General features: G+C 48.1%; 1 protein-coding gene across 1 annotated transcript in view; it reads left to right on the top strand.

Moving 5' to 3' along the window:
• Window positions 1–22559, top strand: part of Ahnak (AHNAK nucleoprotein) — a 30319-nt gene extending 7760 nt beyond the window's left edge. Inside the window, 9 exon segments of the mRNA XM_028857949.2 lie at window positions 3123–3227; window positions 3577–3733; window positions 4155–4342; window positions 5225–6092; window positions 6095–8770; window positions 8773–11648; window positions 11650–12976; window positions 12979–13359; window positions 13362–22559. Of these exon segments, the coding sequence (XP_028713782.1) occupies window positions 3577–3733; window positions 4155–4342; window positions 5225–6092; window positions 6095–8770; window positions 8773–11648; window positions 11650–12976; window positions 12979–13359; window positions 13362–21703 (16815 nt within the window). The 5' untranslated portion in view covers window positions 3123–3227 and the 3' untranslated portion in view covers window positions 21704–22559.
• Window positions 22560–26834: the final 4275 nt, after the last annotated feature.

Below are 26834 nucleotides of genomic sequence, written 5' to 3'. Positions count from 1 at the left end.
CTCAAAAAAAAAAAAAAAAAAAAAAAAAAAAAAGGACTGATGACTTTAAGCCAGGTGGTGGTGGCACACGCCTGTAATCCCAGCAGAGGCTGGCAGATCTCTGAGTTCGAGGCCAGCCTGGCAGCCAGGCAGCTACACAGAGAAACCCTGTCTCAAAAACAACTACAACATCAACAACAGCAAAAGGAAATTTAATTATTTATATGTACACCTATGGGCCTGTGTATGCCACATATGTGGAGGCTAGAGAGCATGGGATCCCTGGAGCTGGGGTTCTAGGTGGTAGTGAGCCGCCTGACATGGCTGCTGAGGACTGAACTCAGGCTCTTTGGAAGAGCGGCAAGAGTTCTGAGCTCATCCTTTTTCCCTAGGGGGAAAATACCACAATAATTTAACTATCTGCCTAAAATTATTTTATTTTTGGCTTTTGGAGACAGGTTCTCATGTAGCTCAGGCCACCCTTAAACTCTAGACCTTCCTGCTTGCCCTCTTGAGTGCTGGGATGATAGGTGTGTATCACTATGCCAGACTAATCCGTTTCAATTTAAATAGCCGTATGTGACCACCATGTTAGGAGCACACATTTGACTCTCTTCAAGCCCCAAAGGCTTGTGATGAGTGAATTGTGAAGAATTCCCCCAGCCCCCAAAGACCTTCTTTTGGATTTCCCTGGAGGCCTGACTTCACCGAACTATGTGGGAGGGGAGGGAGGCACATCTGGGCTTGCTACAGGCTCCTTTGGTGGAGGACTGACCAAGAGCTGGGGCCCAGAAGCCGAAAACAAGGCCGCTCCCACCATGGCCTCTCACCTCTCCTATGCATCCCATGCCTTTCAGGCCTAGATTTGATAAGAAGGGACCCCTTCCTGCCTGTGTCAGGATAACAGAGCCGAGCAGGGCCAAAATGTATAGCATGAATCCAGCGATTCCTGTTCTCAGTGGTTGAGAACTTTGCAGAATGACGTCTCCTCTCGGTAGCCTATGCCAAGTCCCTGTCGGGTCCTCAGTACTTTTGCACCTAAAGACCCTTGTCCTAGGGCTCAGTCTAAGAGAAGTGGGAAGCCCCAGCCCCTCTGGTACTTGGGGGCCCGGCCTAGGAGCCATCGAGTTGACGAGGTTTTAGGCGTGACCCTGTGCATGTCTGGAGCTGTTGCTACAGACTGCAGTGACTCACCCTGGAAGGGGGCAGGGTGGGGCCGCTGTGTGGGTGAGTGAGCTGGCTCTTTCTCCTGTGCTGGCTCAGCACCAGGGTGCGCGGCTGAGCAAGGGGCCCTGCACAAGGAGGAAGCCAGGGGTACTGGGGAAACCTGAAGGGGCAGCTTCGGTTCTTAGAGGTCCAAGCTAGAGACTTTTACCTTCCCTGCTTCTGCCTGGCTTCCGACCGCCAGGCTGGCTTCTCAGTGTTGGTCCGGGGCAGGGGCAGCAGGCGCCAGTTTCAAGTTGGGAAGAGTCAGTAAGACTTTCCTCTTCAGGTGGCCTCTTCTGCCTGCTGGGAAGGGAGGGGGTGTTTCCCTAGCTCAAACCTGTGCCGGCAGGCCTCTCTCCTGTCTGTGCTCACACTCTAGCCAGTACCTGTGTTGTCAAGCAGGCTCCTGGTAAATACTGCATTTATGAGTTTGTCGAGTTTGAGAACAGGTGTGGGGATCTGGGGTTTAGCTTTGTGTTTATATTTTGTCCATGTTGGTATCGGCCTGAAACTGGACCTGCTAAGTGCCATGGATTTTCTAAGAGCCACAGTCCCTTCACAGAGGCCAGTTCTAGCACCCTGGATGCCCCATTTATATTTCATTGCCCTGAGAAGCCTCTTAAGACTTCTGGAACATTGTGGAGCCCAGTTGGTCACACCCAGAGTCCTTGCTTATCATTTGTACCGGGACAGGCCTCTAAGTCTTTTAAATTTCCGTATCTGGCTCAGGGAGCGCATTCAGTAAATGTCTAGAGGATGCATGAGTGATGGGTGGTAACAGTTGAATGCAGTGTACAATTAAGTGCTGGGCTGGGCTGGGTTTGCCCCTGCCTGGTATCCTTTACAGTATCTGGTACAGACTTGGACATACAGGAGGTGAACAGTATGCATGCATTTATTGATTGGTTGACTAATTTCTGGATGTAAACAGTTTCAGGGTGGGGCTTTGGGTGAGGCTCACCACAACTTATAGAGTGCCTCATACAATTTCACAGGTATGCTTTAGATGGCGGGAAGTGCCATTTTGTGTGGGTGGCTATAGTTCATCACTATATCTACCATCTTTCCGGGTGCCTTCCCAGGGTACCTCTGCAGCTGATAACTCATCCGGTGACAAGGAGGAATGCCTTTTCCTATGGGGTCTGGCTCAGGGCCCAGTGTGGGCAACCACATGGGCCTTGGCTCATCACGGGCCTGAGCTGGGCTCAGCTTTACTTCAGTCTTTTGGGTTTGGGAGCCTGGTAGGTTGGGGTTGTCTTTGTTTAGGGCCACTACTAGGAGCACGGTTTCTGGAGCTTCCAACTAGAAAGGGTTCCCTTTGGTCCTGAGGGCCAGGCGGGAGATGGTAAGCTGAGCCACTGTCAGTGGGGTGGGGGAGCACCATCTGTGCCTGGAGAACAGTTGCATTGGTGAGAAAGGGAGACTCAATGTGGCAGAGGAGAAAGACCCACAGAAACAGGCTGGAGCCTGGTATCAGCGCCATCCCTCTCTTTGTGTGCACACCAGGCAAGCTGGCCTTTCAGAGTCTCAATCTCTCTGCTTACAAAGTGGTACCAGCTATTAAAGAGAATGATGAATGGGTATGTGTGTGTCCTGGGACCTCCGTGGACCAGCTGCTGTCTTCTTTCATTCTGTATGGAACTCTTAACTGTTTCCATGTTCACAGTCAAGGAAACATAGGTTCAGAAGGTCAAGTGTCCTTGGCAAGAGTCCTATAGCGAGGAGGATGCAGCCAGTGGGGGAGACTTGGTCTAAGTTTCCTTTCACCTCGTTTTTCTGTGGCAATAGGCCTCAGAGTCATGGAGTTGCTGACTGTAGTGGGGACCTGACTGTCATTTTGGCCTGGCCTGGGGAAAAGCATCTCTCTGTCATTTGGGTGGCAGCTCATTAAGGTTTCGAAAAGCCAAATGTGAGCATCATGATGGAATTTTCCCTAGGTTGTGTGACCGAGATTCCCAAAAAGACAGAGACTGACAGAAGAAGAGAAGAAGGAGGGGCGGGCCCCTGGCAAGGCATTCGCTCCTGAACAGAGTCCTGCAAAGGTTAGTCGGTGGGATGGTGCAGAGGGATGGAGGTTAGCATGGGGGATGCTGGGTACTTGATGCAGCATTTGGAACTGGCCCTGGGTGGGTCAAAGGGCCGGCTACCCCCTTTCTATAGTCTCTATTGTGCATTGGGAGAACTTCCACAGTGGAAAAACATGATACAGATCACCCTTCTCCCCGAGGAGCCCCTCACCTGGCAGGTGAGCCAGGGCTGAGGGAGCAGGGACATGGCGCTTGGGTTCCATTCCCGGGGTGTGCATAGCACCGAAGGTTTCTGGCTTTCTCATGCTCTTCTGCCCTCCGTGTCCCCCATGACCAGAGTTCTTGTTTCTTCACCTCATCCCAGATGGAGAAGGAAGAGGAGACAACCCGGGAGCTGCTGCTGCCTAACTGGCAGGGCAGTGGCTCCCATGGGCTGACCATTGCCCAGAGGGACGATGGAGTCTTTGTACAGGAAGTGATGCAGAACTCCCCGGCGGCCCGCACTGGGGTGGTCAAAGAGGGTGAGTCTCCCCAAGATAGTGACTGGGGTGAGAGAGGTTACTAAAGGGGAGGACGGGAGGCGGGAGGGCAGGGCAGAAGCAATCAAATGGATGTGGAAGGCCTGGGTCCGCAGCATAAGCATGGTCAGTACCCAAGCCCTGTTCTTCTTTGCCTACTCTGTCTTGCTTGTGAATCTGAGGGGAGGCAATTATGAGGAGTCCTGGAGACCTTGTCTTCAGATCTGGTTCTGCTCCCCTCACCAACTCTGCAGCTTTGTGTAAAATCGTTGGCCTTTTAAGCTACCATTTCCTCATCTGTACAATGAACGGGCAATACCACACCTGCATGATATTCCAAAGGAAAGTCAGTTTTAGTGCTTGCTAGGTGGTGCTTTCTTGAGACCTGCCGGTCTTTATCTGATTGTTGCATTTCCTTACTTAGGGGACCAGATTGTGGGTGCCACCATCTACTTTGACAACCTGCAGTCTGGTGAGGTGACCCAGCTGCTGAACACCATGGGGCATCACACGGTTGGCTTGAAGTTGCACCGTAAGGGGGACCGTTCCCCTGAGCCTGGACAGACCTGGACCCATGAAGTCTTCAGCTCCCGGAGCTCCGAGGTGGTTCTGGTGAGTTCCTGGTAACCCACCTTTGCTCTGAGCTCCCCATGATCCCGGTGGCCTCCTGGCCTCACTTCCTGAGCCTTCTGTTTCTCCTGGACCTCCGCTAGTTCCTTCCTGTTTCATCTCTCCGCTTTCTCTTACGACAGCTCTCGGTTGCTTTCTTCCTGATTATGTTATGTGCGTATGGCTGATTCTGTTCTTACAAGTGTCGTGTTCCTTCAGTCTCTTGAGACTGTGCCATGGCGTGGGAACCCACCCAAGCAGTGGGGGCTTAGGCGCCAAGAGGAAGGTCGGCTGCTTTACAAGAGCCTTTGAAATGATTTCACTGGTGTTCAACCTGACTCTCTACATCCCATGAGTGAGAGGATGAGCAGCACAGTGCTTGTGGGAAATGCTTCTTTACTTCTCATGGCTTGCTTATTGAATAAACCATGTATCCTCCAAGCGAAAGCATACCCAAACACAGCCAGGCCATCAGGCTTCACAAATGCTTTCCCGTGTGCAAAGGCTCCTGGGAGACCTTAAACAAGCAAGCCAGTGAGTTGAAAGTTGAAGAATGAAGGGCCTGGTTGGAATGGGTCCCTGGGACAGGTTGATTGGAAGTATCACTGGGTGGTAGAGTCTCTTCCTGGGCAGCACAGTTCAGGAATCTACATATTTCCTAACCCTGCCATAACCTTTGCTTACCAGAATTTTCTTCCAAATGGTTTCTATTTTCCTCTTGTGATGTGACTGTCAGCCCCTTTCTTCAGTCCCCTTGTTGTGCCCAGGAGGCTCTCTGAACCTCTGTTAGAAACAGGCAACCTTGCTGTTGGCTGGGCTGCAGCCAGGCATCTGCCAACTCAGGCGGGCTTTGCTGCAACCTCTGCCGGGCATGTCTTTCTGCAGAGCGGGGATGATGAGGACTACCAGCGCATCTATACCACAAAGATCAAGCCACGCCTGAGGTCGGAGGATGGAGTAGAAGGGGACCTTGGGGAGACCCAGAGCCGTACCATCACAGTGACCAGAAGGGTCACAGCCTACACTGTGGATGTGACCGGTCGGGAAGGAGTGAAAGACATTGACATCAGCAGCCCCGAGTTCATGATTAAGATACCAAAGCATGAAGTGACTGAAATCTCCAACACAGATGTGGAAATCCAGTCTGGGAAGACGGTGATCAGACTGCCCTCGGGATCGGGGGCAGCTTCTCCAACCACAGGCTCTGCCATGGATATCCAGGCAGGTGCCATTTCTGCTCCAGGACCAGAGCTCGAGGGTGCTGGCCAATCAAAATTCCAGGTCACTGTGCCTGGGATAAAGGTGGGAAGCCCTGGTGTCAATGTCAGTGCGAAAGGCTTGGACTCGGGTGGGAAAGGAGGGATCCAAGTTCCAGGAGTGGACATTTCGTCTTCTCTTGGGACTGGCTCAGTAGAGGTCCAGGGCCCATCCCTCCAGAGTGGTGATGCTGGGAAAATTAAAATTCCTACCATGAAGATGCCAAAATTTGGTGTCTCAGCAGGCACGGAGGGCCAGATACCAGAGGCAGGGCTGAGTGTTTCTGCACCTGAATTCTCTGTGGGGCATAAGGGTGACAAGCCAGGTTTGACCATTGGTGGTAGCATCCAGGCTCCTAATCTGGAAGTCAACACTGAGGGTCTTGGGGGGAAGCTGAAGGGTCCCAAAATCACTGGGCCATCACTTGAGAGTGATGTGGGTCTGAAAGGTACCAAGCTGCAGGGGAACATAGGAATGGATGCCTGTGCTTCCAAAATTGAGGCAGCATCTCTGGTCCCAGTGTGGAAGTTGGAAGCCCTGATGTTGATGTTCATGGGCTAGGGGCCAAACTGAATATGCCCAAGATGAAAGTCCCTAAATTCTCTGCATCAGGTTCAAAGGGAGAGGGAGTTGGCATTGATGTGACACTGCCCACAGGTGAAGTGACCCTCCCTGGGGTCTCGGGGGATGCCAGTCAGCCTGAGATTGCTATTGGTGGGTTAGAAGGGAAGCTGAAGGGTGCTAAAGTCAAGACTCCTGAAATGATTGTCCAGAAACCTAAAATCTCCATGCAGGATGTGGACCTGAGCCTTGGGTCCTGTAAACTGAAAGGAGATATGAAGGTATCTGCTCCTGAGGTGAAAGGTGATGTTAAAGGCCCTCAGGTGGCAGTTAAAGGCTCCAAAATGGGTATAGAGACACCAAACTTAGAGGGGACCTTAACAGGCCCCAAGCTCAGCAGCCCTTCTGGAAAAATAGGGACCTGTAAGATCTCCATGGCAGATGTAGACTTAAATGTAGCTGCACCTAAAGGGAAAGGGAGTGTAGATGTCACGCTACCCAGAGTAGAAGGGAAAATCAAAGGCCCTGAACTTGATGTCCAAGGCCCCAAAATGGATATCAGTGCTCCAGATGTGGAAGTTCATGGCCCAGAATGGAACTTGAAAATGCCCAAGATGAAAATGCCCAAGTTCAGTGTCCCAGGAGTCAAAGGAGAAGGCCCAGATGTAGATGTGACTGTACCCAAAGGAGACATCAGTATTTCAGGGCCCAAGGTCAACATAGAAACCCCAAGTGCCAACATGGAGAGTCTCGGGGGCAAACTTACAGGCCCTGATATTAATCTGCCTGAAGTGAGTGTCAAGACTCCAAAGATTTCCATGCCTGATGTAGATCTACATGTCAAGGGCACAAAAGTGAAGGGAGAGTATGATGTAACAACACCAAGGCTTGAGGGGGAACTGAAAGGCCTCAAAGTAGACACTGATGCCCCAGAAGTGAATGTTCGTGGCCTAGACCTGAAGATGCCCAAGATGAAAATGCCCAAATTCAGTGTACCAGGATTCAAAGCAGAGGGCCCAGAAGTGGACGTGAACCTGCCCAAGGCAGATATGGACATTTCTGGGCCTAAGGTGGAGGTCAGTGCTCCAGATGTGAGCATCGAAGGACCGGAAGGGAAGCTGAAAGGACCTAAGTTTAAAATGCCTGAAATGAACATCAGAGCTCCAAAGATCTCCATGCCAGATGTGGACTTACACTTAAAAGGCCCCAGCGTAAAGGGAGAATATGATGTCACAGTGCCAAGGGCTGAAGGTGAGATTAAAGTTCCTGATGTTGAACTTAAAAGTGCCAAAGTGGACATTGATGTCCCAAATGTGGATGTTCAAGGTCCTGAATGGCACATGAAGATGCCCAAGATAAAAATGCCCAAGTTTGGCATGCCAGGCTTCAAGGCAGAGAGTCCAGAAGTGGAGGTAAATCTCCCTAAGGCCAACATTGATGTCTCAGGACCCAAGGTAGATGTTAAAGCTCCAGATGTGAACATTGAAGGTCCTGAAGGAAAGCTGAAGGGTCCTAAGCTGAAGACGCCTGAGATGGATATCAAGGCCCCAAAGATCTCCATGCCTGATGTGGATTTGCATATGAAAGGTCCCAAAGTCAAAGGAGAGTTTGATGTCACTATGCCAAAGGTTGAAGGAGACTTGAAAGGCCCAAAAGTAGATGTCACTGCTCCAGATGTTGACATTCATGGTCCTGATTGGAACCTGAAAATGCCAAAGATTAAAATGCCCAAATTCAGCATGCCTAGTCTCAAAGGAGAAGGCCCAGAGTTGGATGTGAACATGCCCAAGGCTGATATGGACATTTCTGTACCAAAGCTAGATATCAGTGCTCCAGATTTGAACCTTGAGGGACCAGAAGGGAAGTTGAAAGGCCCTAAGTTTAAGATGCCTGAGATGCATTTCAAGGCTCCAAAGATGTCTCTACCAGATGTGGACCTGGATCTCAAAGGACCCAAAATGAAAGGAAATCTAGACATGTCTGCACCAAAAATAGAGGGAGAGATGAAAGTTCCAGATGTGGACATCAAAGGTCCGAAGGTAGATATTAAAGCACCAGATGTGGAAGGTCAAGGCCCAGACTGGAGCCTGAAAATGCCAAAGATGAAAATGCCAAAGTTCAGCATGCCCGGGTTCAAAGCAGAGGGCCCAGATGTGGATGTGAACCTGCCCAAGGCTAACATCGATGTCTCAGGACCTAAAGTTGACATTGAGGCCCCAGATGTTAGCATCGAGGGACCAGAAGGAAAGCTAAAGGGCCCCAAGTTTAAGATGCCTGACATGCACTTCAAGGCCCCAAAGATTTCAATGCCTGATGTGGACTTAAACTTGAAAGGCCCCAAAGTCAAGGGGGATATGGATGTGACAGTGCCCAAGCTAGAAAGTGAAATGAAAGTGCCAGATGTGGACATCAAAGGGCCTAACGTGGACATTAGTGCCCCAGATGTGGATGTTCATGGGCCAGACTGGCACCTGAAGATGCCCAAGATGAAAATGCCCAAGTTCAGCATGCCCGGGTTCAAAGCAGAGGGCCCAGAAGTGGATGCGAACCTGCCCAAGGCTGACATTGATGTCTCAGGGCCAAAAGTTGACATTGAGGCCCCAGATGTGAGCATTGAGGGCCAGAAGGGAAGCTGAAGGGTCCCAAGTTTAAGATGCCTGACATGCATTTCAAGGCCCCTAAGATCTCCATGCCTGATGTGGACTTGAATATTAAGGGGCCCAAAGGAAAAGCAGATATGGATGTATCATTGCCTGAGGTAGAGGGTGAAATGAAAGTGCCAGATGTGGACATTAAAGGGCCCAAAGTTGGCATTGATGCTCCAGATGTTGAAGCTCATGGCCCAGACTGGCACCTTAAGATGCCAAAAATGAAAATGCCTAAGTTCAGTATGCCTGGCTTCAAAGGAGAAGGCCCAGAAGTGGATGTGAGCCTGCCCAAGGCTGACATTGATGTCTCAGGACCCAAGGTGGACATTGATGTTCCAGATGTAAATATTGAAGGTCCAGACGCAAAACTAAAAGGACCAAAGTTTAAGATGCCAGAAATGAATATAAAGCCTCAGAAGATATCCATGCCAGATGTTAGCTTGAATTTGAAAGGCCCTAAAGTGAAAGGAGAATATGATGTCTCAGTTCCAAAAGTGGGAGGAGAAATAAAAGCTCCTGCTGTTGACGTCAAAGGACCCAAAGTAGATGCTCCAGATGTGGAAGTTCATGGTCCAGACTGGCACCTGAAGATGCCCAAGGTGAAAATGCCCAAGTTCAGCATGCCTGGCTTCAAAGGAGAGGGCCCTGAAGTGGATGTGAATCTTCAGAAGGCCAACATTGATGTCTCAGGACCCAAAGTGGACGTAGATGTTCCAGATGTGAATATTGAAGCTCCAGAAGGGAAACTGAAGGGTCCCAAGTTCAAGATGCCGAGCATGAATATACAGACACACAAAATCTCTATGCCTGATGTTGGGCTTAATCTGAAAGGACCTAAACTGAAAAGTGATGTAGATGTTTCTCTTCCAAAAGTAGAAGGAGATTTGAAAGGTCCTGAAGTTGATGTTAAAGTCCCTAAGATGGATGTGGATGTTGGTGATATTGATATTGAATGTCCAGAAGGGAAGCTGAAGGGCCCCAAGTTTAAGATGCCTGACATGCACTTCAAGGCCCCTAAGATCTCCATGCCTGATGTGGACTTACACTTGAAAGGCCCCAAAGTCAAAGGGGATATGGATGTGACTGTACCTAAGGTAGAAGGTGAAATGAAAGTTCCAGATGTGGATATCAAAGGCCCCAAAGTGGACATTAATGCCCCAGATGTGGATGTTCATGGGCCAGACTGGCACCTGAAGATGCCCAAGGTGAAAATGCCCAAGTTCAGCATGCCTGGCTTCAAAGGAGAGGGTCCAGATGTAGACGTGAATCTACCAAAGGCTGACATTGATGTCTCAGGGCCTAAGGTGGACATTGATACTCCTGACTTAGATATTGAAGGACCAGAAGGAAAACTGAAAGGCTCCAAATTTAAGATGCCCAAGTTGAATATCAAGACTCCCAAGATCTCCATGCCAGATGTGGACTTGAATTTGAAGGGGCCCAAACTGAAAGGAGAGATAGATGCTTCTGTGCCAGAAATGGGAGCTGATCTCAGAGGTCCTCAAATTGATGTCAAAGGCCCTAGTATGGATGTGAAAGTGCCTGATGTTGATCTGGAATGTCCTGATGCGAAGTTGAAAGGCCCCAAGTTTAAGATGCCTGACATGCACTTCAAGGCTCCTAAAATCTCCATGCCTGATGTGGACTTACATTTGAAAGGCCCCAAAGTCAAGGGGGATATGGATGTAACAATGCCCAAGCTAGAGGGAGAATTAAAAGGCCCCAGTGTGGATGTGGAAATGCCTGATGTTGACCTGGAATGTCCTGATGCAAAGTTGAAAGGCCCCAAGTTTAAGATGCCTGACATGCACTTCAAGGCCCCAAAGATTTCAATGCCTGATGTGGACTTAAACTTGAAAGGCCCCAAAGTCAAGGGGGATATGGATGTGACAGTGCCCAAGCTAGAAGGTGAAATGAAAGTGCCAGATGTGGACATCAAAGGGCCTAACGTGGACATTAGTGCCCCAGATGTAGATGTTCATGGGCCAGACTGGCACCTGAAGATGCCCAAGATGAAAATGCCCAAGTTCAGCATGCCCGGGTTCAAAGCAGAGGGCCCAGAAGTGGATGTGAACCTGCCCAAGGCTGACATTGATGTCTCAGGGCCAAAAGTTGACATTGAGGCCCCAGATGTGAGCATTGAGGGGCCAGAAGGGAAGCTGAAGGGTCCCAAGTTTAAGATGCCTGACATGCATTTCAAGGCTCCTAAGATCTCCATGCCTGATGTGGACTTACACTTGAAAGGCCCTAAAGTCAAGGGGGATGTGGATGTGACAGTGCCCAAACTGGAAGGAGAATTAAAAGGCCCCAAAGTGGATGTGGAAATGCCTGATGTTGACCTGGAATGTCCTGATGCAAAGTTGAAAGGCCCCAAGTTTAAGATGCCTGACATGCACTTCAAGGCTCCTAAAATCTCCATGCCTGATGTGGACTTACATTTGAAAGGCCCCAAAGTCAAGGGGGATATGGATGTGACAGTGCCCAAGCTAGAAGGTGAAATGAAAGTGCCAGATGTGGACATCAAAGGGCCTAATGTGGACATTAGTGCCCCAGATGTGGATGTTCATGGGCCAGACTGGCACCTGAAGATGCCCAAGATGAAAATGCCCAAGTTCAGCATGCCCGGGTTCAAAGCAGAGGGCCCAGAAGTAGATGTGAACCTGCCCAAGGCTGACATTGATGTCTCAGGGCCAAAAGTTGACATTGAGGCCCCAGATGTGAGCATTGAGGGGCCAGAAGGGAAGCTGAAGGGTCCCAAGTTTAAGATGCCTGACATGCATTTCAAGGCTCCTAAGATCTCCATGCCTGATGTGGACTTACACTTGAAAGGCCCTAAAGTCAAGGTGGGATGTGGATGTGACAGTGCCCAAACTGGAAGGAGAATTAAAAGGCCCCAAAGTGGATGTGGAAATGCCTGATGTTGATCTGGAATGTCCTGATGCAAAGTTGAAAGGCCCCAAGTTTAAGATGCCTGACATGCACTTCAAGGCTCCTAAAATCTCCATGCCTGATGTGGACTTGCATTTGAAAGGCCCCAAAGTCAAGGGGGATATGGATGTGACAGTGCCCAAGCTAGAAGGTGAAATGAAAGTGCCAGATGTGGACATCAAAGGGCCTAATGTGGACATTAGTGCCCCAGATGTGGATGTTCATGGGCCAGACTGGCACCTGAAGATGCCCAAGATGAAAATGCCCAAGTTCAGCATGCCCGGGTTCAAAGCAGAGGGCCCAGAAGTGGATGTGAACCTGCCCAAGGCTGACATTGATGTCTCAGGGCCAAAAGTTGACATTGAGGCCCCAGATGTGAGCATTGAGGGGCCAGAAGGGAAGCTGAAGGGTCCCAAGTTTAAGATGCCTGACATGCATTTCAAGGCCCCTAAGATCTCCATGCCTGATGTTGATTTCAACTTAAGGGGTCCTAAAATCAAAGGAGATATTGATGTTTCAGTCCCAAAGATTGAGGGAGAACTACAGGGTCCAGAACTGGATGTCAAGGGCCCCAAATTGGATGCCGACATGCCAGAAGTAGCTGTGGAAGGCCCAGAAGGTAAATGGAAAAGTCCTAAATTCAAGATGCCAGACATGCACTTTAAAGCTCCCAAAATCTCCATGCCAGACATTGACCTTCACTTAAAGAGTCCAAAGATAAAGGGAGAAGTTGATGTAGATATTCCGAAATTGGAAGGAGATCTCAAAGGGCCAAATGTGGACCTGAGTGGGCCAGACATTGAGATTGAAGGACCAGAAGGAAAATTGAAAGGTCCTAAGTTCAAGATGCCTGAAATGAACATCAAAGCCCCCAAGATCTCTATGCCTGATTTGCATCTTAAGGGTCCCAAACTAAAGGGAGATGTGGATGTGTCCTTGCCCAAAGTGGAAGGTGACCTCAAGGGCCCAGAGGTTGACATCAAAGGCCCCAAAGTGGACATTGATGTTCCAGATGTGGATGTTCATGGTCCAGACTGGCACCTGAAAATGCCCAAGATGAAAATGCCCAAGTTCAGCATGCCTGGCTTCAAAGGAGAGGGCCCTGAAGTGGATGTGACCTTGCCCAAGGCTGACATTGATGTCTCAGGACCCAAGGTGGACATTGAAGGCCCTGATGTAAACATTGAAGGACCAGAAGGAAAGTTGAAAGGTCCTAAGTTCAAGATGCCTGAGATGAACATCAAAGCCCCAAGATCTCCATGCCAGACATTGATCTCAACCTGAAAGGTCCCAAAGTGAAGGGTGATGTGGACGTGTCTCTGCCCAAAGTGGAAGGTGAGATTAAAGTTCCTGAAGTTGACATCAAAGGCCCCAAAGTAGACATTGATGTTCCAGATGTGGATGTTCATGGTCCAGACTGGCACCTGAAGATGCCCAAGGTGAAAATGCCCAAGTTCAGCATGCCTGGCTTCAAAGGAGAGGGCCCTGAAGTGGATGTGAGCCTGCCCAAGGCTGACATTGATGTCTCTGGACCCAAGGTGGACATTGATGTTCCAGATGTGAATATTGAAGGTCCAGATGCAAAACTGAAGGGCCCCAAGTTCAAGATGCCTGAAATGAACATCAAAGCCCCAAGATCTCTATGCCTGATTTGCATCTCAAGGGTCCCAAACTAAAGGGAGATGTGGATGTGTCCTTGCCCAAAGTGGAAGGTGACCTCAAGGGCCCAGAGGTTGACATCAAAGGCCCCAAAGTGGACATTGATGTTCCAGATGTGGATGTTCAGGGCCCAGACTGGCACCTGAAGATGCCCAAGGTGAAAATGCCCAAGTTCAGCATGCCTGGCTTCAAAGGAGAGGGCCCTGAAGTGGATGTGAACCTGCCCAAGGCTGACATTGATGTCTCTGGACCCAAGGTGGACATTGATGTTCCAGATGTGAATATTGAAGGTCCAGATGCAAAACTGAAGGGTCCTAAGTTCAAGATGCCGGAGATGAACATCAAGGCTCCTAAGATCTCAATGCCTGATTTGGACCTTAATCTTAAAGGCCCCAAAGTGAAAGGAGATGTGGATGTTTCACTTCCAAATGTAGAGGGTGATTTGAAAGGGCCTTCTCTTGACATAAAGGGTCCAAAATTAGATATAAATGCTCCAGATATGGACATTCATGGTCCTGAGGGCAAATTAAAAGGTCCCAAACTGAAAATGCCTGACATGCATGTAAACATGCCCAAGATCTCCATGCCTGAAATTGACTTGAATTTAAAGGGCTCAAAGCTTAAGGGAGATGTTGATATCTCTGGACCCAAACTGGAGGGTGACATTAAAACTCCCAAGTTGGATGTGAAGGGCCCAGAAGTGGACATTTCTGCTCCCAAGGTTAATATCGAAGGAAAATCAAAGAAATCTCGTTTTAAGCTCCCTAAATTTAATTTTTCTGGGTCCAAAGTTCAGACACCTGACATGGATGTCAAAATTAAAAAGCCAGATGTTGATGTAACAGCTCCAAAAGTTGATATTAATGCTCCAGAAGTTGAAGTCCAAGGCAAAGTGAAAGGATCCAAGTTTAAAATGCCTTTCCTGAGTATTTCATCTCCCAAAGTTTCTATGCCTGATGTGGAGCTAAATTTGAAAGGTCCTAAAGTTAAAGGAGACTTAGATGTAGCAGGCCCAAATTTAGAAGGAGACTTTAAAAGTCCCAACGTGGATATTAAAGCACCAGAAGTTCATCTTAATGCACCTGATATGGATGTTCATGGTCCAGAATGGAATCTGAAGATGCCCAAGATGAAAATGCCCAAATTCAGTGTGTCTGGCTCCAAAGCAGAAGGACCTGATGTGGCTATGGATTTACCAAAAGGAGACATCAATATAGAAGGTCCCAGTGTGAATATTGAGGGCCCAGAACTCAATGTGGAATGTCCAGAGGGAAGCTTAAAAGGCCCCAAATTTAAGATGCCTGAAATGAACATCAAAACCCCCAAGATCTCTATGCCTGACATTGACTTAAACCTGAAAGGTCCCAAGGTAAAAGGAGATGTAGATGTTTCTCTTCCCAAACTTGAAGGGGATCTTAAAGGGCCAAAGGTTGACATCAAAGGCCCCAAAGTGGACATTAATGCTCCAGATGTGGATGTTCAGGGCCCAGACTGGCACCTGAAGATGCCCAAGGTGAAAATGCCCAAGTTCAGTATGCCTGGCTTCAAAGGAGAGGGCCCTGAAGTGGATGTGAACCTGCCCAAGGCCGACATTGATGTCTCAGGACCCAAAGTGGACATTGATGTTCCAGATGTGAATATTGAAGGTCCAGATGCAAAACTGAAGGGTCCTAAGTTCAAGATGCCTGAAATGAACATCAAAGCTCCTAAGATCTCCATGCCTGACTTTGATCTGAATCTGAAAGGTCCAAAATTGAAGGGAGATGTGGCTGTGTCTTTGCCCAAAGTGGAAGGTGACCTCAAGGGCCCAGAGATGGATATTACAGGCCCTAAAGTGGACATTGACATTCCTGATGTTAGCATTGAAGGTCCAGAGGGCAAACTGAAGGGCCCCAAGTTTAAGATGCCTGAAATGAACATCAAAGCCCCTAAGATCTCCATGCCAGACATTGATCTCAACCTGAAAGGTCCCAAAGTGAAGGGTGATGTGGACATGTCTCTGCCCAAAGTGGAAGGTGAGATTAAAGTTCCTGAAGTTGACATCAAAGGCCCTAAAGTGGACATTGATGTTCCAGATGTGGATGTTCAGGGCCCAGACTGGCACCTGAAGATGCCCAAAATAAAAATGCCCAAGTTCAGCATGCCTGGCTTCAAAGGAGAGGGCCCTGAAGTGGATGTGAACCTGCCTAAGGCTGACATTGATGTCTCAGGACCCAAGGTGGACATTGATGTTCCAGATGTGAATATTGAAGGTCCAGATGCAAAACTGAAGGGCCCCAAGTTCAAGATGCCTGAAATGAACATCAAAGCCCCCAAGATCTCTATGCCTGATTTGCATCTTAAGGGTCCCAAACTAAAGGGAGATGTGGATGTGTCCTTGCCCAAAGTGGAAGGTGACCTCAAGGGCCCAGAGGTTGACATCAAAGGCCCCAAAGTGGACATTGATGTTCCAGATGTGGATGTTCAGGGCCCAGACTGGCACCTGAAAATGCCCAAGATGAAAATGCCCAAGTTCAGCATGCCTGGCTTCAAAGGAGAGGGCCCTGAAGTGGATGTGACCTTGCCCAAGGCTGACATTGATGTCTCAGGACCCAAGGTGGACATTGAAGGCCCTGATGTAAACATTGAAGGACCAGAAGGAAAGTTGAAAGGTCCTAAGTTCAAGATGCCTGAGATGAACATCAAAGCCCCCAAGATCTCCATGCCAGACATTGATCTCAACCTGAAAGGTCCCAAAGTGAAGGGTGATGTGGACGTGTCTCTGCCCAAAGTGGAAGGTGAGATTAAAGTTCCTGAAGTTGACATCAAAGGCCCCAAAGTGGACATTGATGTTCCAGATGTGGATGTTCATGGTCCAGACTGGCACCTGAAGATGCCCAAGGTGAAAATGCCCAAGTTCAGCATGCCTGGCTTCAAAGGAGAGGGCCCTGAAGTGGATGTGAACCTGCCCAAGGCTGACATTGATGTCTCAGGACCTAAGGTGGACATTGATGTTCCAGATGTGAATATTGAAGGTCCAGATGCAAAACTGAAGGGCCCCAAGTTCAAGATGCCTGAAATGAACATCAAAGCCCCCAAGATCTCTATGCCTGATTTGCATCTCAAGGGTCCCAAACTAAAGGGAGATGTGGATGTGTCCTTGCCCAAAGTGGAAGGTGACCTCAAGGGCCCAGAGGTTGACATCAAAGGCCCCAAAGTGGACATTGATGTTCCAGATGTGGATGTTCAGGGCCCAGACTGGCACCTGAAGATGCCCAAGGTGAAAATGCCCAAGTTCAGCATGCCTGGCTTCAAAGGAGAGGGCCCTGAAGTGGATGTGAACCTGCCCAAGGCTGACATTGATGTCTCAGGACCCAAAGTGGACATTGACACTCCTGACATTGACATTCATGGCCCAGAAGGGAAACTGAAGGGCCCCAAGTTTAAAATGCCTGATCTCCACCTCAAGGCACCCAAGATCTCCATGCCTGATATTGACTTAAACCTAAAAGGTCCCAAAGTGAAGGGTGATGTGGATGTGTCTCTGCCCAAAGTGGAAGGTGAGATTAAAGTTCCTGAAGTTGACATCAAAGGCCCCAAAGTGGACATTGATGTTCCAGATGTGGATGTTCATGGTCCAGACTGGCACCTGAAGATGCCCAAGGTGAAAATGCCCAAGTTCAGCATGCCTGGCTTCAAAGGAGAGGGCCCTGAAGTGGATGTGAGCCTGCCTAAGGCTGACATTGATGTCTCAGGACCCAAGGTGGACATTGATGTTCCAGATGTGAATATTGAAGGTCCAGATGCAAAACTGAAGGGTCCTAAATTTAAGATGCCTGAAATGAACATCAAAGCCCCAAAGATCTCCATGCCTGACTTTGATTTGCATCTGAAAGGTCCTAAACTGAAGGGAGATGTGGATGCTTCCTTGCCTAAAATGGAAGGTGAACTAAAGGGCCCTGGAATTGATATCAAGGGTCCCAGTGTGGATATTGACACTCCTGATGTCAATATTGAAGGTCCAGAAGGAAAATTAAAGGGACCCAAATTTAAAATGCCAGACATGCATATTAAAGCTCCCAAGATTTCCATGCCTGACTTTGACTTAAACCTTAAAGGACCCAAGGTAAAAGGAGATGTGGACCTTGCATTGCCTAAGGTGGAAGGTGATCTCAAAGGGCCAGAGATAGACATTGAGGGTCCTCAAGGAAAACTCAAAGGCCCCAAATTTAAAATGCCAGATGTCCATTTCAAAACCCCACAAATTTCCATGAGTGACATAGATTTGAACATGAAAGGACCTAAGATAAAGGGAGATTTGGACATTTCGGTTCCTAAACCAGAAGGGGATTTGAAAGGTCCCAAAGTGGATGTCAAAGGCCCCCAACTGGACATTGACACTCCTGACATTGACATTCATGGCCCAGAAGGGAAACTGAAGGGCCCCAAGTTTAAAATGCCTGATCTCCACCTCAAGGCACCCAAGATCTCAATGCCAGAAGTTGACCTGAACCTGAAAGGGCCAAAGGTGAAGGGTGATGTAGATGTTTCTCTGCCCAAAGTGGAAGGAGACCTCAAGGGCCCAGAGGTTGACATCAAAGGCCCCAAAGTGGACATTGATGTTCCAGATGTGGATGTTCATGGTCCAGACTGGCACCTGAAGATGCCCAAGGTGAAAATGCCCAAGTTCAGCATGCCTGGCTTCAAAGGAGAGGGCCCTGAAGTGGATGTGAACCTGCCCAAGGCTGACATTGATGTCTCAGGACCCAAGGTGGACATTGATGTTCCAGATGTGAATATTGAAGGTCCAGATGCAAAACTGAAGGGCCCCAAGTTTAAGATGCCTGAAATGAACATCAAAGCCCCCAAGATCTCCATGCCAGACATTGATCTCAACTTGAAAGGTCCCAAAGTGAAGGGTGATGTGGACATGTCTCTGCCCAAAGTGGAAGGTGAGATTAAAGTTCCTGAAGTTGACATCAAAGGCCCTAAAGTGGACATTGATGTTCCAGATGTGGATGTTCATGGTCCAGACTGGCACCTGAAGATGCCCAAGGTGAAAATGCCCAAGTTCAGCATGCCTGGCTTCAAAGGAGAGGGCCCTGAAGTGGATGTGAACCTGCCCAAGGCTGACATTGATGTCTCAGGACCCAAGGTGGACATTGATGTTCCAGATGTGAATATTGAAGGTCCAGATGCAAAACTGAAGGGCCCCAAGTTCAAGATGCCTGAGATTAACATCAAGGCTCCAAAGATATCTATGCCTGATGTAGATCTGGAGTTAAAAGGACCCAAAGTAAAAGGAGACTTTGACGTGTCTATTCCTAAGATTGAAGGTAGTCTCAAAGGACCTGCAGTAGACCTGAAAGGTCCAGGTCTAGATTTTCAAGGCCCTGATGCTAAACTTAGTGGCCCTAACTTGAAGATGCCGTCCCTGGATGTATCTTCTCCTAAAGTCACTGGGCCTGATGTTAATTTGCACCTGAAGACACCAACAATCGGAGTTTCTGGGCCTAAGTTAGGAGGTGGTGAAGTGGACCTCAAGGGGCCCAAAGTTGATTTAGAAACTCCAAGCCTAGATGTCCACATGGAGAGCCCAGATATTAATATCGAGGGGCCAGATGTTAAAATTCCAAAGTTTAAGAAACCCAAGTTTGGATTTGGTGCCAAAAGCCCTAAAGCTGACATCAAGACACCATCAGTTGATGTGACTGTCCCTGAAGCAGAGCTGAGTGTCGAGACTCCTGAAGTAAGTATTGGTGGAAAGGGCAAGAAAAGCAAGTTTAAAATGCCTAAAATTCACATGAGTGGCCCTAAAGTTAAGGCCAAAAAGCAAGGATTTGATTTGAATGTTCCTGGAGGCGAGATTGATGCCAGTCTCAAGACTCCTGAGGTGGATGCCAGTGTTGCAGGGCCTGATGCTGCACTCAAAGTTGATGTAAAGTCTCCCAAGGTCAAGAAAACCATGTTTGGGAAAATGTACTTCCCAGATGTAGAATTTGACATCAAGTCACCTAAGTTTAAAGCAGAGGCTTCCCTACCTAGCCCCAAGCTGGAGGGTGAAATCAAGGTACCTGATCTGGATATTTCTTCACCAGGGATTAATGTGGAAGCTCCTGATATCCATGTGAAGGCTCCCAAGTTCAAGGTGCCAGGCGTGGATGTCTCAGGGCCAAAGATAGAGGGCAACTTGAAAGGTCCTAAGGTTCAGGCAAACTTGGACACACCTGACATCAATATTGAAGGCTCTGACGCCAAAATCAAAGCACCCTCGTTCAGTGTTTCTGCTCCTCAAGTCTCCATACCTGATGTGAATGTTAAGTTGAAAGGACCAAAGATAAAGGGTGATGCTCCCAGTGTGGGACTGGAAGGACCTGACATAGATTTGCAAGGTCCAGAAGGAAAAATCAAGTTCCCTAAGTTTTCACTGCCCAAGATCAGTGCCCCTGGTGTGAAAATGGAAGGTGGAGGCACTGAGATCTGTGGCCAGATGCCCTCTCTTGAAGGAGGCTTGAAGTTTGAAGGGCCTGATATGTCTCTGAAAGGCCCAGGAGTGGACTTGCCTTCGGTGGACCTCTCTATGCCAAAAGTTTCTGGGCCTGATCTTGACCTGAACTTGAAAGGACCAAGTTTGAAGGGAGATCTGGACACATCCAGTCCCAGCATGAAGGTGCATGCTCCAGGTTTTGACCTCCAAGGTGTTGGTGGAAAAGTACAGATAGGGGGAGATGGTGTGAAAGTGTCAGGGATTGATGCCACAACAGCATTCAATGTGGGGGCACCAGATGTGACACTGAAGGGACCAAGCCTACAGGGAGATCTGGCTATGTCTGGGGACATCAAGTGCCCTAAAGTATCTGTGGGTGCTCCCGATCTCAGCTTGGAGGCCTCAGAAGGTGGTATCAAACTTCCCCACATGAAGCTGCCTCAGTTCGGCATCTCCACTCCGGGGTCCGACTTGGACATTAACATCAAGGGGCCACAAGTTTGTGGAGAACTAAGGGGGCCAGGGATGGATGTGAACCTGAAGGGGCCCCAGATCTCAGCTCCGAGCATGGACTTTAACATGGAAGGACCAAAAGTGAAGGGGGGCTTCGGGGCCGCTGGTGAATTAAAAGGCCCAACAGTTGGGGGAAGCCTTCCGGGTGTCAGTGTTCAAGGCCTAGAAGGAAATCTCCAAATGCCTGGAGTTAAGGCTTCTGGGTGTGATGTGAAACTCCCAACGGGGCAGCTTTCTGGTCCTGAAATGAAAGGAGATCTGAAAGGTTCAGGAATAGGTCTCCATGGGGCTGTCCCTGATCTCAGTGTCAAGGGGCCTTCCTTTAACACAGCATCTCCTGAGTCAGATTTTGGTGTCAGCTTGAAGGGCCCCAAAGTCAAAGGAGGTATAGATGTCTCAGGGGGTGTCGGTGTCCCAGATATCAACCTGGGTGAAGGGCATATGAGTGTCAAAGGCTCTGGGGCTGAGTGGAAGGGACCCCAAGTCTCCTCCTCTCTAAACTTGGATACATCTAAACTTGCTGGGAACCTTCATTTCTCAGGACCAAAGATAGAAGGAGGTGTGAAAGGAGGCCAGATTGGACTCCAAGGTCCTGGGCTGAGTGTGTCTGGGCCTCAAGGTCACTTGGAAAGTGGATCTGGAAAAGTAACATTCCCCAAGATGAAGATCCCCAAATTTACCTTCTCTGGCCGTGAGCTCGTTGGCAGAGAAGTAGGGGTGGATGTTAATTTCCCTAAAGTAGAGGCCAATGTGCAGGCTGGTGCAGGAGAAGGCGAGTGGGAAGAGTCTGAAGTAAAACTTAAAAAATCCAAAATCAAAATGCCCAAGTTTAATTTTTCCAAACCTAAAGGGAAAGGCGGTGTTACCGGATCACCAGAAGCATCCATTTCTGGGTCCAAAGGGGACCTGAAGAGCTCAAAGGCCAGCTTGGGCTCTCTGGAAGGAGAAGCAGACGCTGAAGCATCTTCACCGAAAGGCAAATTCTCCCTCTTTAAAAGTAAGAAGCCAAGACACCGCTCCAACTCCTTCAGTGATGAGAGGGAGTTCTCGGCGCCTTCCACCCCAACTGGGACTTTGGAGTTTGCAGGTGGAGAAGCTAAAGGCAAACATGGGAAGCTGAAATTTGGTACCTTTGGTGGGTTGGGGTCAAAGAGCAAAGGTCATTATGAGGTGACTGGGAGTGATGACGAGGCAGTCAAGTTACAGGGGAGTGGCGTGTCCTTGGCCTCAAAGAAGTCCCGGCTGTCTTCCTCCTCTAGCAACGACAGTGGGACGAAGGTTGGCATCCAGCTTCCTGAGGTAGAACTATCAATTTCCACAAAGAAAGAGTAGTGGGCCTTGTCTGTGTGTACATATATATATATATGAGAATACATCAGCCTTGGGTGTGTTTGTATATAAACGCCAAAGAGAAACACCCCAACAGCCTCAGCAATAATGCAAAGATCTTGCCTTTATCAGTGGCAAGGGCTGACAAACCAAGGGCCTCTAGGCCCCTGGGACTCTGCAGCTAGGTAAAGAGTTCTAAATTCATCCGGCCCATGTGCAAAGTCAACAGTATTTGCCTTAAGATTTCAGTTTTTTGTTTCTTATTTTTTCTTTTCTTTCTTTTTTTTTTTTTTTTGCATTGAACGCTGAGAGCTCGTGTTTACTAAGCAAGCTTCTGTGTTTATCATCCTTATTTTTACTGAACATTGTTAGTACCTGGGTAATGGAAACCCATTTTTTTTTTCATTGTAATGACTTTGGGGGCTTTTGTGAGTAAGGAAGGGTGAGATAAAAGGTTGCAGGTCTTCATTGCTCTGAAGGTTGGATGTGTACAAATAGCAGCCCACTGACATGGCTCAGAGGAGGTGGTAGCCAGTGGGTGGTGTTTCTCAAATATCTGTAGCATGACTTTTAATCCCCAGGTGTGTTAGTCCCAGCCTAGTTTGGTGCTCAAGGTGAGAGGGGGATTTGAATCTGTTTGCAAACTGTCCAACCCACCAGGTCAATGTGAAGGGCTTCCATTCTGGGTTTGGTAAGAAAAGTGTTCATTTATGACTGCCATGTTCTGAGAAAAACTCTGATTTCTTTTAACAAATGTCATCGTGATAAAGGAAATGTCTGGCACTTTAATGGCAAATTAATTGAGAATGTAAGAAAGTTGATGCTGTACAAGGCAAATAAAGCCATTTATTAACCCTGATGGTATTCTGCTCTTGCATTCTGTGTTGGGGGGGGGGCTGAAGCTAAGGGAGGCTGTACACATAGCCCTCACTAGTCAGACTTGATCCACCCAGTGGCATTGCTAAGTTTTGCTGGTGACTTTAAGGCATGATATCTGCACAGGTACCAGAAGGAAGTCCTTGTTTCTTGATGCTCATGGGAGATTGGCTGCCTCACTGCTGAGCAATTAAGAGTGGCTATAACTCATTATTGAATACTTAGCATGAGCAAGGCCTTAAAAGGGGGTTGGGGTGGGGCTGAGGATGTAATTCAGTTCACAGAGTTCGTGGCTGGTCTGCATGAGAGCCTGGGTTAAGTCCTCAGAAACTCATAAGACCCAGTGTGGTGGTTCTCAACTACAATCCCAGCACATGGAGGTGGAGGCAGAAGGATTTTTATTTTTTTATTTTTGTATTTTTGAGATAGGAATTTTGTATTTTGAGATACACTGTAGCCAAGTATCTGAGGTTGTCCTGGAACTCACTATATAGTATGAGGTGGCCTTGAATTTGAGACAATCTTCCTGTTTCAGCAGCTTGAGTGTTGGGCTTACAAGTGTGAACCATCACATCCAGAGATGGGGTCTCCCCATGCACACTGTTGGGAAGATAACCACTGGGATATGGGAAAGATTCCCTGGGTAGAGCTACCCAAGTTGTCCAATTGTACATCAATTCATTTGTTCTTTCTCTGTTGTAATTGCACTCAGAGTTAACTATACATTAAAAACAGGATAATTTGGATGAGCGAGGTGGCTCAGTGGGTGATTGCTGTGAAGCCTGATGACCTGAGTTTGATCCCTGGGACCCACAGGTAGAAGGAGAGAACTGACTCCTGCAGATTGTTCTTTACTTTCAGGTGTGCATGCACACACGCACACATGCACATACACACACACACACACACACACACACACACACACACACACACACGCACACACACAAAATGTGAGAAGGGGGTTAAGTTTAAAAAAGGAAAAACAAAGATAATTTCCTTGGGGAAACATAACATTTTCTCATTTTTGCAAAGAGCCAAAGGGACTGGAAGATACTGCAGAGTTCCCAGAATCCTCAAAAGAGTACTGGCCTGGGAGTCACTGGGATTAATCTCTCGTGTTGGATCCATTAGGGTCCATTGTGAGCCTCTCTTTTCTCCCTGGTAATGTGGATAAGGCTCTAGGTTCTCCCCGCTTCCCACCGTCCATGATCTCTTTGGAAGCTGGCTGGAGAGTTAGGTGGATGGGTCAGTTTGGGTGAAAAGCAAGGCAATACTGAATAATTATCTTCCTGTGTGTCAGGGAATTGTCTGAAATGTTTTGAACAGAAGTGTCAGTGTTGAAGTATAGCTAAGCCTCCAGCCTCCTGACCAAAATGGGCAGCCCCTACCAGGGCTTGCACGAGGCTAATACACACATCTCATTTCAGAGTGCCATGAACTATGCCAGTGAACTATGAAGTTAGGAAATGCAAGCCAGGAGACTCAGCTAAGTATGCAACTGAGGATGCTGGTTCCTCCTCCATCCTTCCTTCCTTTCATCACCCCCCACCCCCTGCCCCCAGGGTCTCACTATGTAGCCCTGACTAGCCTGGAACTCATTATGTAGATCAGGCTGGCCTCAAACTCAGAGATCTGCCTGCCTCTGCATCCCAAGTGCTGGGATTAAAGGCACGTGCCATCATGCCTGGCACATATTCTCCAATTCTTAAATGATTTCCTCATTTACTTTAATATCTCTCCATATAGATATTATAATGATCATTATTTTTTGCTGGACTGTTTGAGCACTGACTGCATGTCATAGCACTTTAACCCCCAAGTATGTGTGGACATCTCCTTCTGCAACCCTGACATAATAATTGACCTACCACTCAATTTTTATCATCCATTCATAGGTTTCTTGATTACCCCTCTAGTTTCCTTAACAGAGCTGACCTTTTCTCCCAGCTAGGCTTCAGCCATCTCTGACTCCTCCTTGGAATTTCGTTGTCTTCCTCTCCATTGCTTCACTCTACTGCTTTGTTTTGTTTCTAATGCTGTCTGACACAGAGTCTTACCCTTATTGCTTAGGCTGCCCCGAAACTCCCTGTGTATGCTTGGCCTCACACTAATGCTAATCCTCCTGCCTCAGCCTCTCAGATTCTGGGATTGCAGTTGTGAGCTACTATTGCTTCAACCTAGGTCTCACGATGTAAGTCAGGTTGGCCTGCAAAGTCCCTTTATAGTTGAGGCGCGCCATGGCTCGAGCGTGGAAGTCAGAGGACACACCTCGGCACTAGGGGACCACGTGTTCTTAGGCATCAAACTCAGGTCCTCAGGTACTTTTACCTGCTGCCCTCTTGCTGGCCCTGGCACTGATATTTTTGAAGGGAATGGGCCCAGTTGTTCTGTAGCAATGTGCCTTGGTCTGGTGTGTCTGATGATGTCCTCGTGATCACATCGGGTGATGCATTTGCGGGGAGGACACTCCCAGAAGTAATGTTGGGTGCATTTCAGCTCATCCTTCGGAAGGCACAGAAGTGTGCTAGCTCCAGTTAAGTAGGAGCCTGCCAGACCTCTTTCTTGTAATCTTGCCATGTTGCCCCTTCAGAATTAACAAGTCAATCTAAGTTTTCAAGCCAGAAGTCCAAGTTTGGGCAAGCTTATTTCGCAAGTGTGCTTTAAAGGCTGGTGGCATGCTTGGCCTTGGCATGGTCTCTGGTTGGGGATTTTGAAAATGGGGCTCTGGCCTAGGGCTTTGCAGCACACAGCAGCTTTCTGTCTTTCCTCACGAGGACAAAGAATTCTGTGCATGAATGCTTACCACAGAACTGGAATGCCATGTGCTGTTTACCAGCCTCTGAATCGCCCTGTGGCGGCAGGCAGCTTCAAGGGCCTCCTGAGGCTGAATGCTCCTGCAGAGTAGCAGCCCTTGTACCACAGCAAATGTGTGGGGGACCATTCTGCTGAGGAGGGTGGTTTCATTTCCCCATAAATGCCTCTGTTTTTTTCCACAACAAGCTTGAGGTCTGGCAGGCACAGAAAGACTTTCCAGTAGGATGGCTGGGATTGGAAAGGGTTACAGATGAAGAGCCCTTCTTCTTCTTCTTCTTCTTCTTCTTCTTCTTCTTCTTCTTCTTCTTCTTCTTCTTCTTCTTCTTCTTCTTCTTCTTTTTCTCTTTAGACAGACAGGTCCTTCTAGTGCACAATGTGCTTTATCTCAGGACATCTCACCCTGTGTTCTCAGCTCCACCCAAGAAAGCATGCACTACCCACTCCATCTCACAGTCCAGAGGGGTGAGGCTTTCAGATGTAACGCAGCAGAGTGGCCTCAACTCAGAGCCTGGAAGGGCTGATCCTGCCTAGGGAAATCAAAGCTTTTAGATTTTAGAAGCAAAATTGTTTTTCTTTCCTGTGATAGTTCCCTAAAGGAAGGGGGAATTTATTTTTGGGGAGGGGGTCATGAAGAAACAGAAATCTCTTGAAATCTGTGGGATCTTAGACATTTTCTCATCTCTAAAAGTACTAAGGAAATAATAATAAAAACTAGAACCAAGTATTGTGGCATAGGCCTTTAGTCCCTGCACTGGGAAGGCAGAAACAGGTTGATCCCTGTGAGTTCAAGGCCAGCCTGGTCTACATGGTGAGCTCCAGGCAAGCCAAGGCTACATGGCGAGAACTTGTCTCAAAATGAATGAATGAATGAATGAATGAATAAATAAATAAATAAATAAATAAATACATATCAGAAAACCTAATAACTGGGGCTGGAGAAATGGTTCAGTGGTTAAGAGCACCTACTGCTCTTGCAGAGAACCTGGATTCAGTTCCAGCATCCATATGGCCATCTACAACCACCTGTAATTCTAGTTCCTGGGGATCTGACAACTTTCAGACTTCCAGGGGCTCATGTATGCACACAATACACATACACTCATGGAAGTTCACACCCATACACATAAACCAAAAAGCTAGAGAGATGGCTCAGTGGTTAAGGGCATTTGCTACCCCTCTTGAGTGTCTGGGTTCAATTCCCAGCACCCACAAGTCAGCTCACAAGGATCTAAAATTCTAGTTCCAGAGGATCTGAAATGCTTTCTGGCCTCTTAGGGCACTGGACACACATGTGGTATACATACATATATTATATGGAGATGGTTGTGTCTCAATTTCCTTATCTATAAGTTGAAAAGAAGGGCATGGTGTGGTATTTCTCTTACAGCATTGTGAGGATGATGTAAATTAACATACATATTTTCTTCCTAAAACTCCAACTTCT

Source organism: Peromyscus leucopus, chromosome 1, assembly GCF_004664715.2.
Source record: "Peromyscus leucopus breed LL Stock chromosome 1, UCI_PerLeu_2.1, whole genome shotgun sequence".
Lineage (NCBI taxonomy): Eukaryota > Metazoa > Chordata > Mammalia > Rodentia > Cricetidae > Peromyscus > Peromyscus leucopus.
This window is presented reverse-complemented; position numbering and strand designations above follow the sequence as displayed.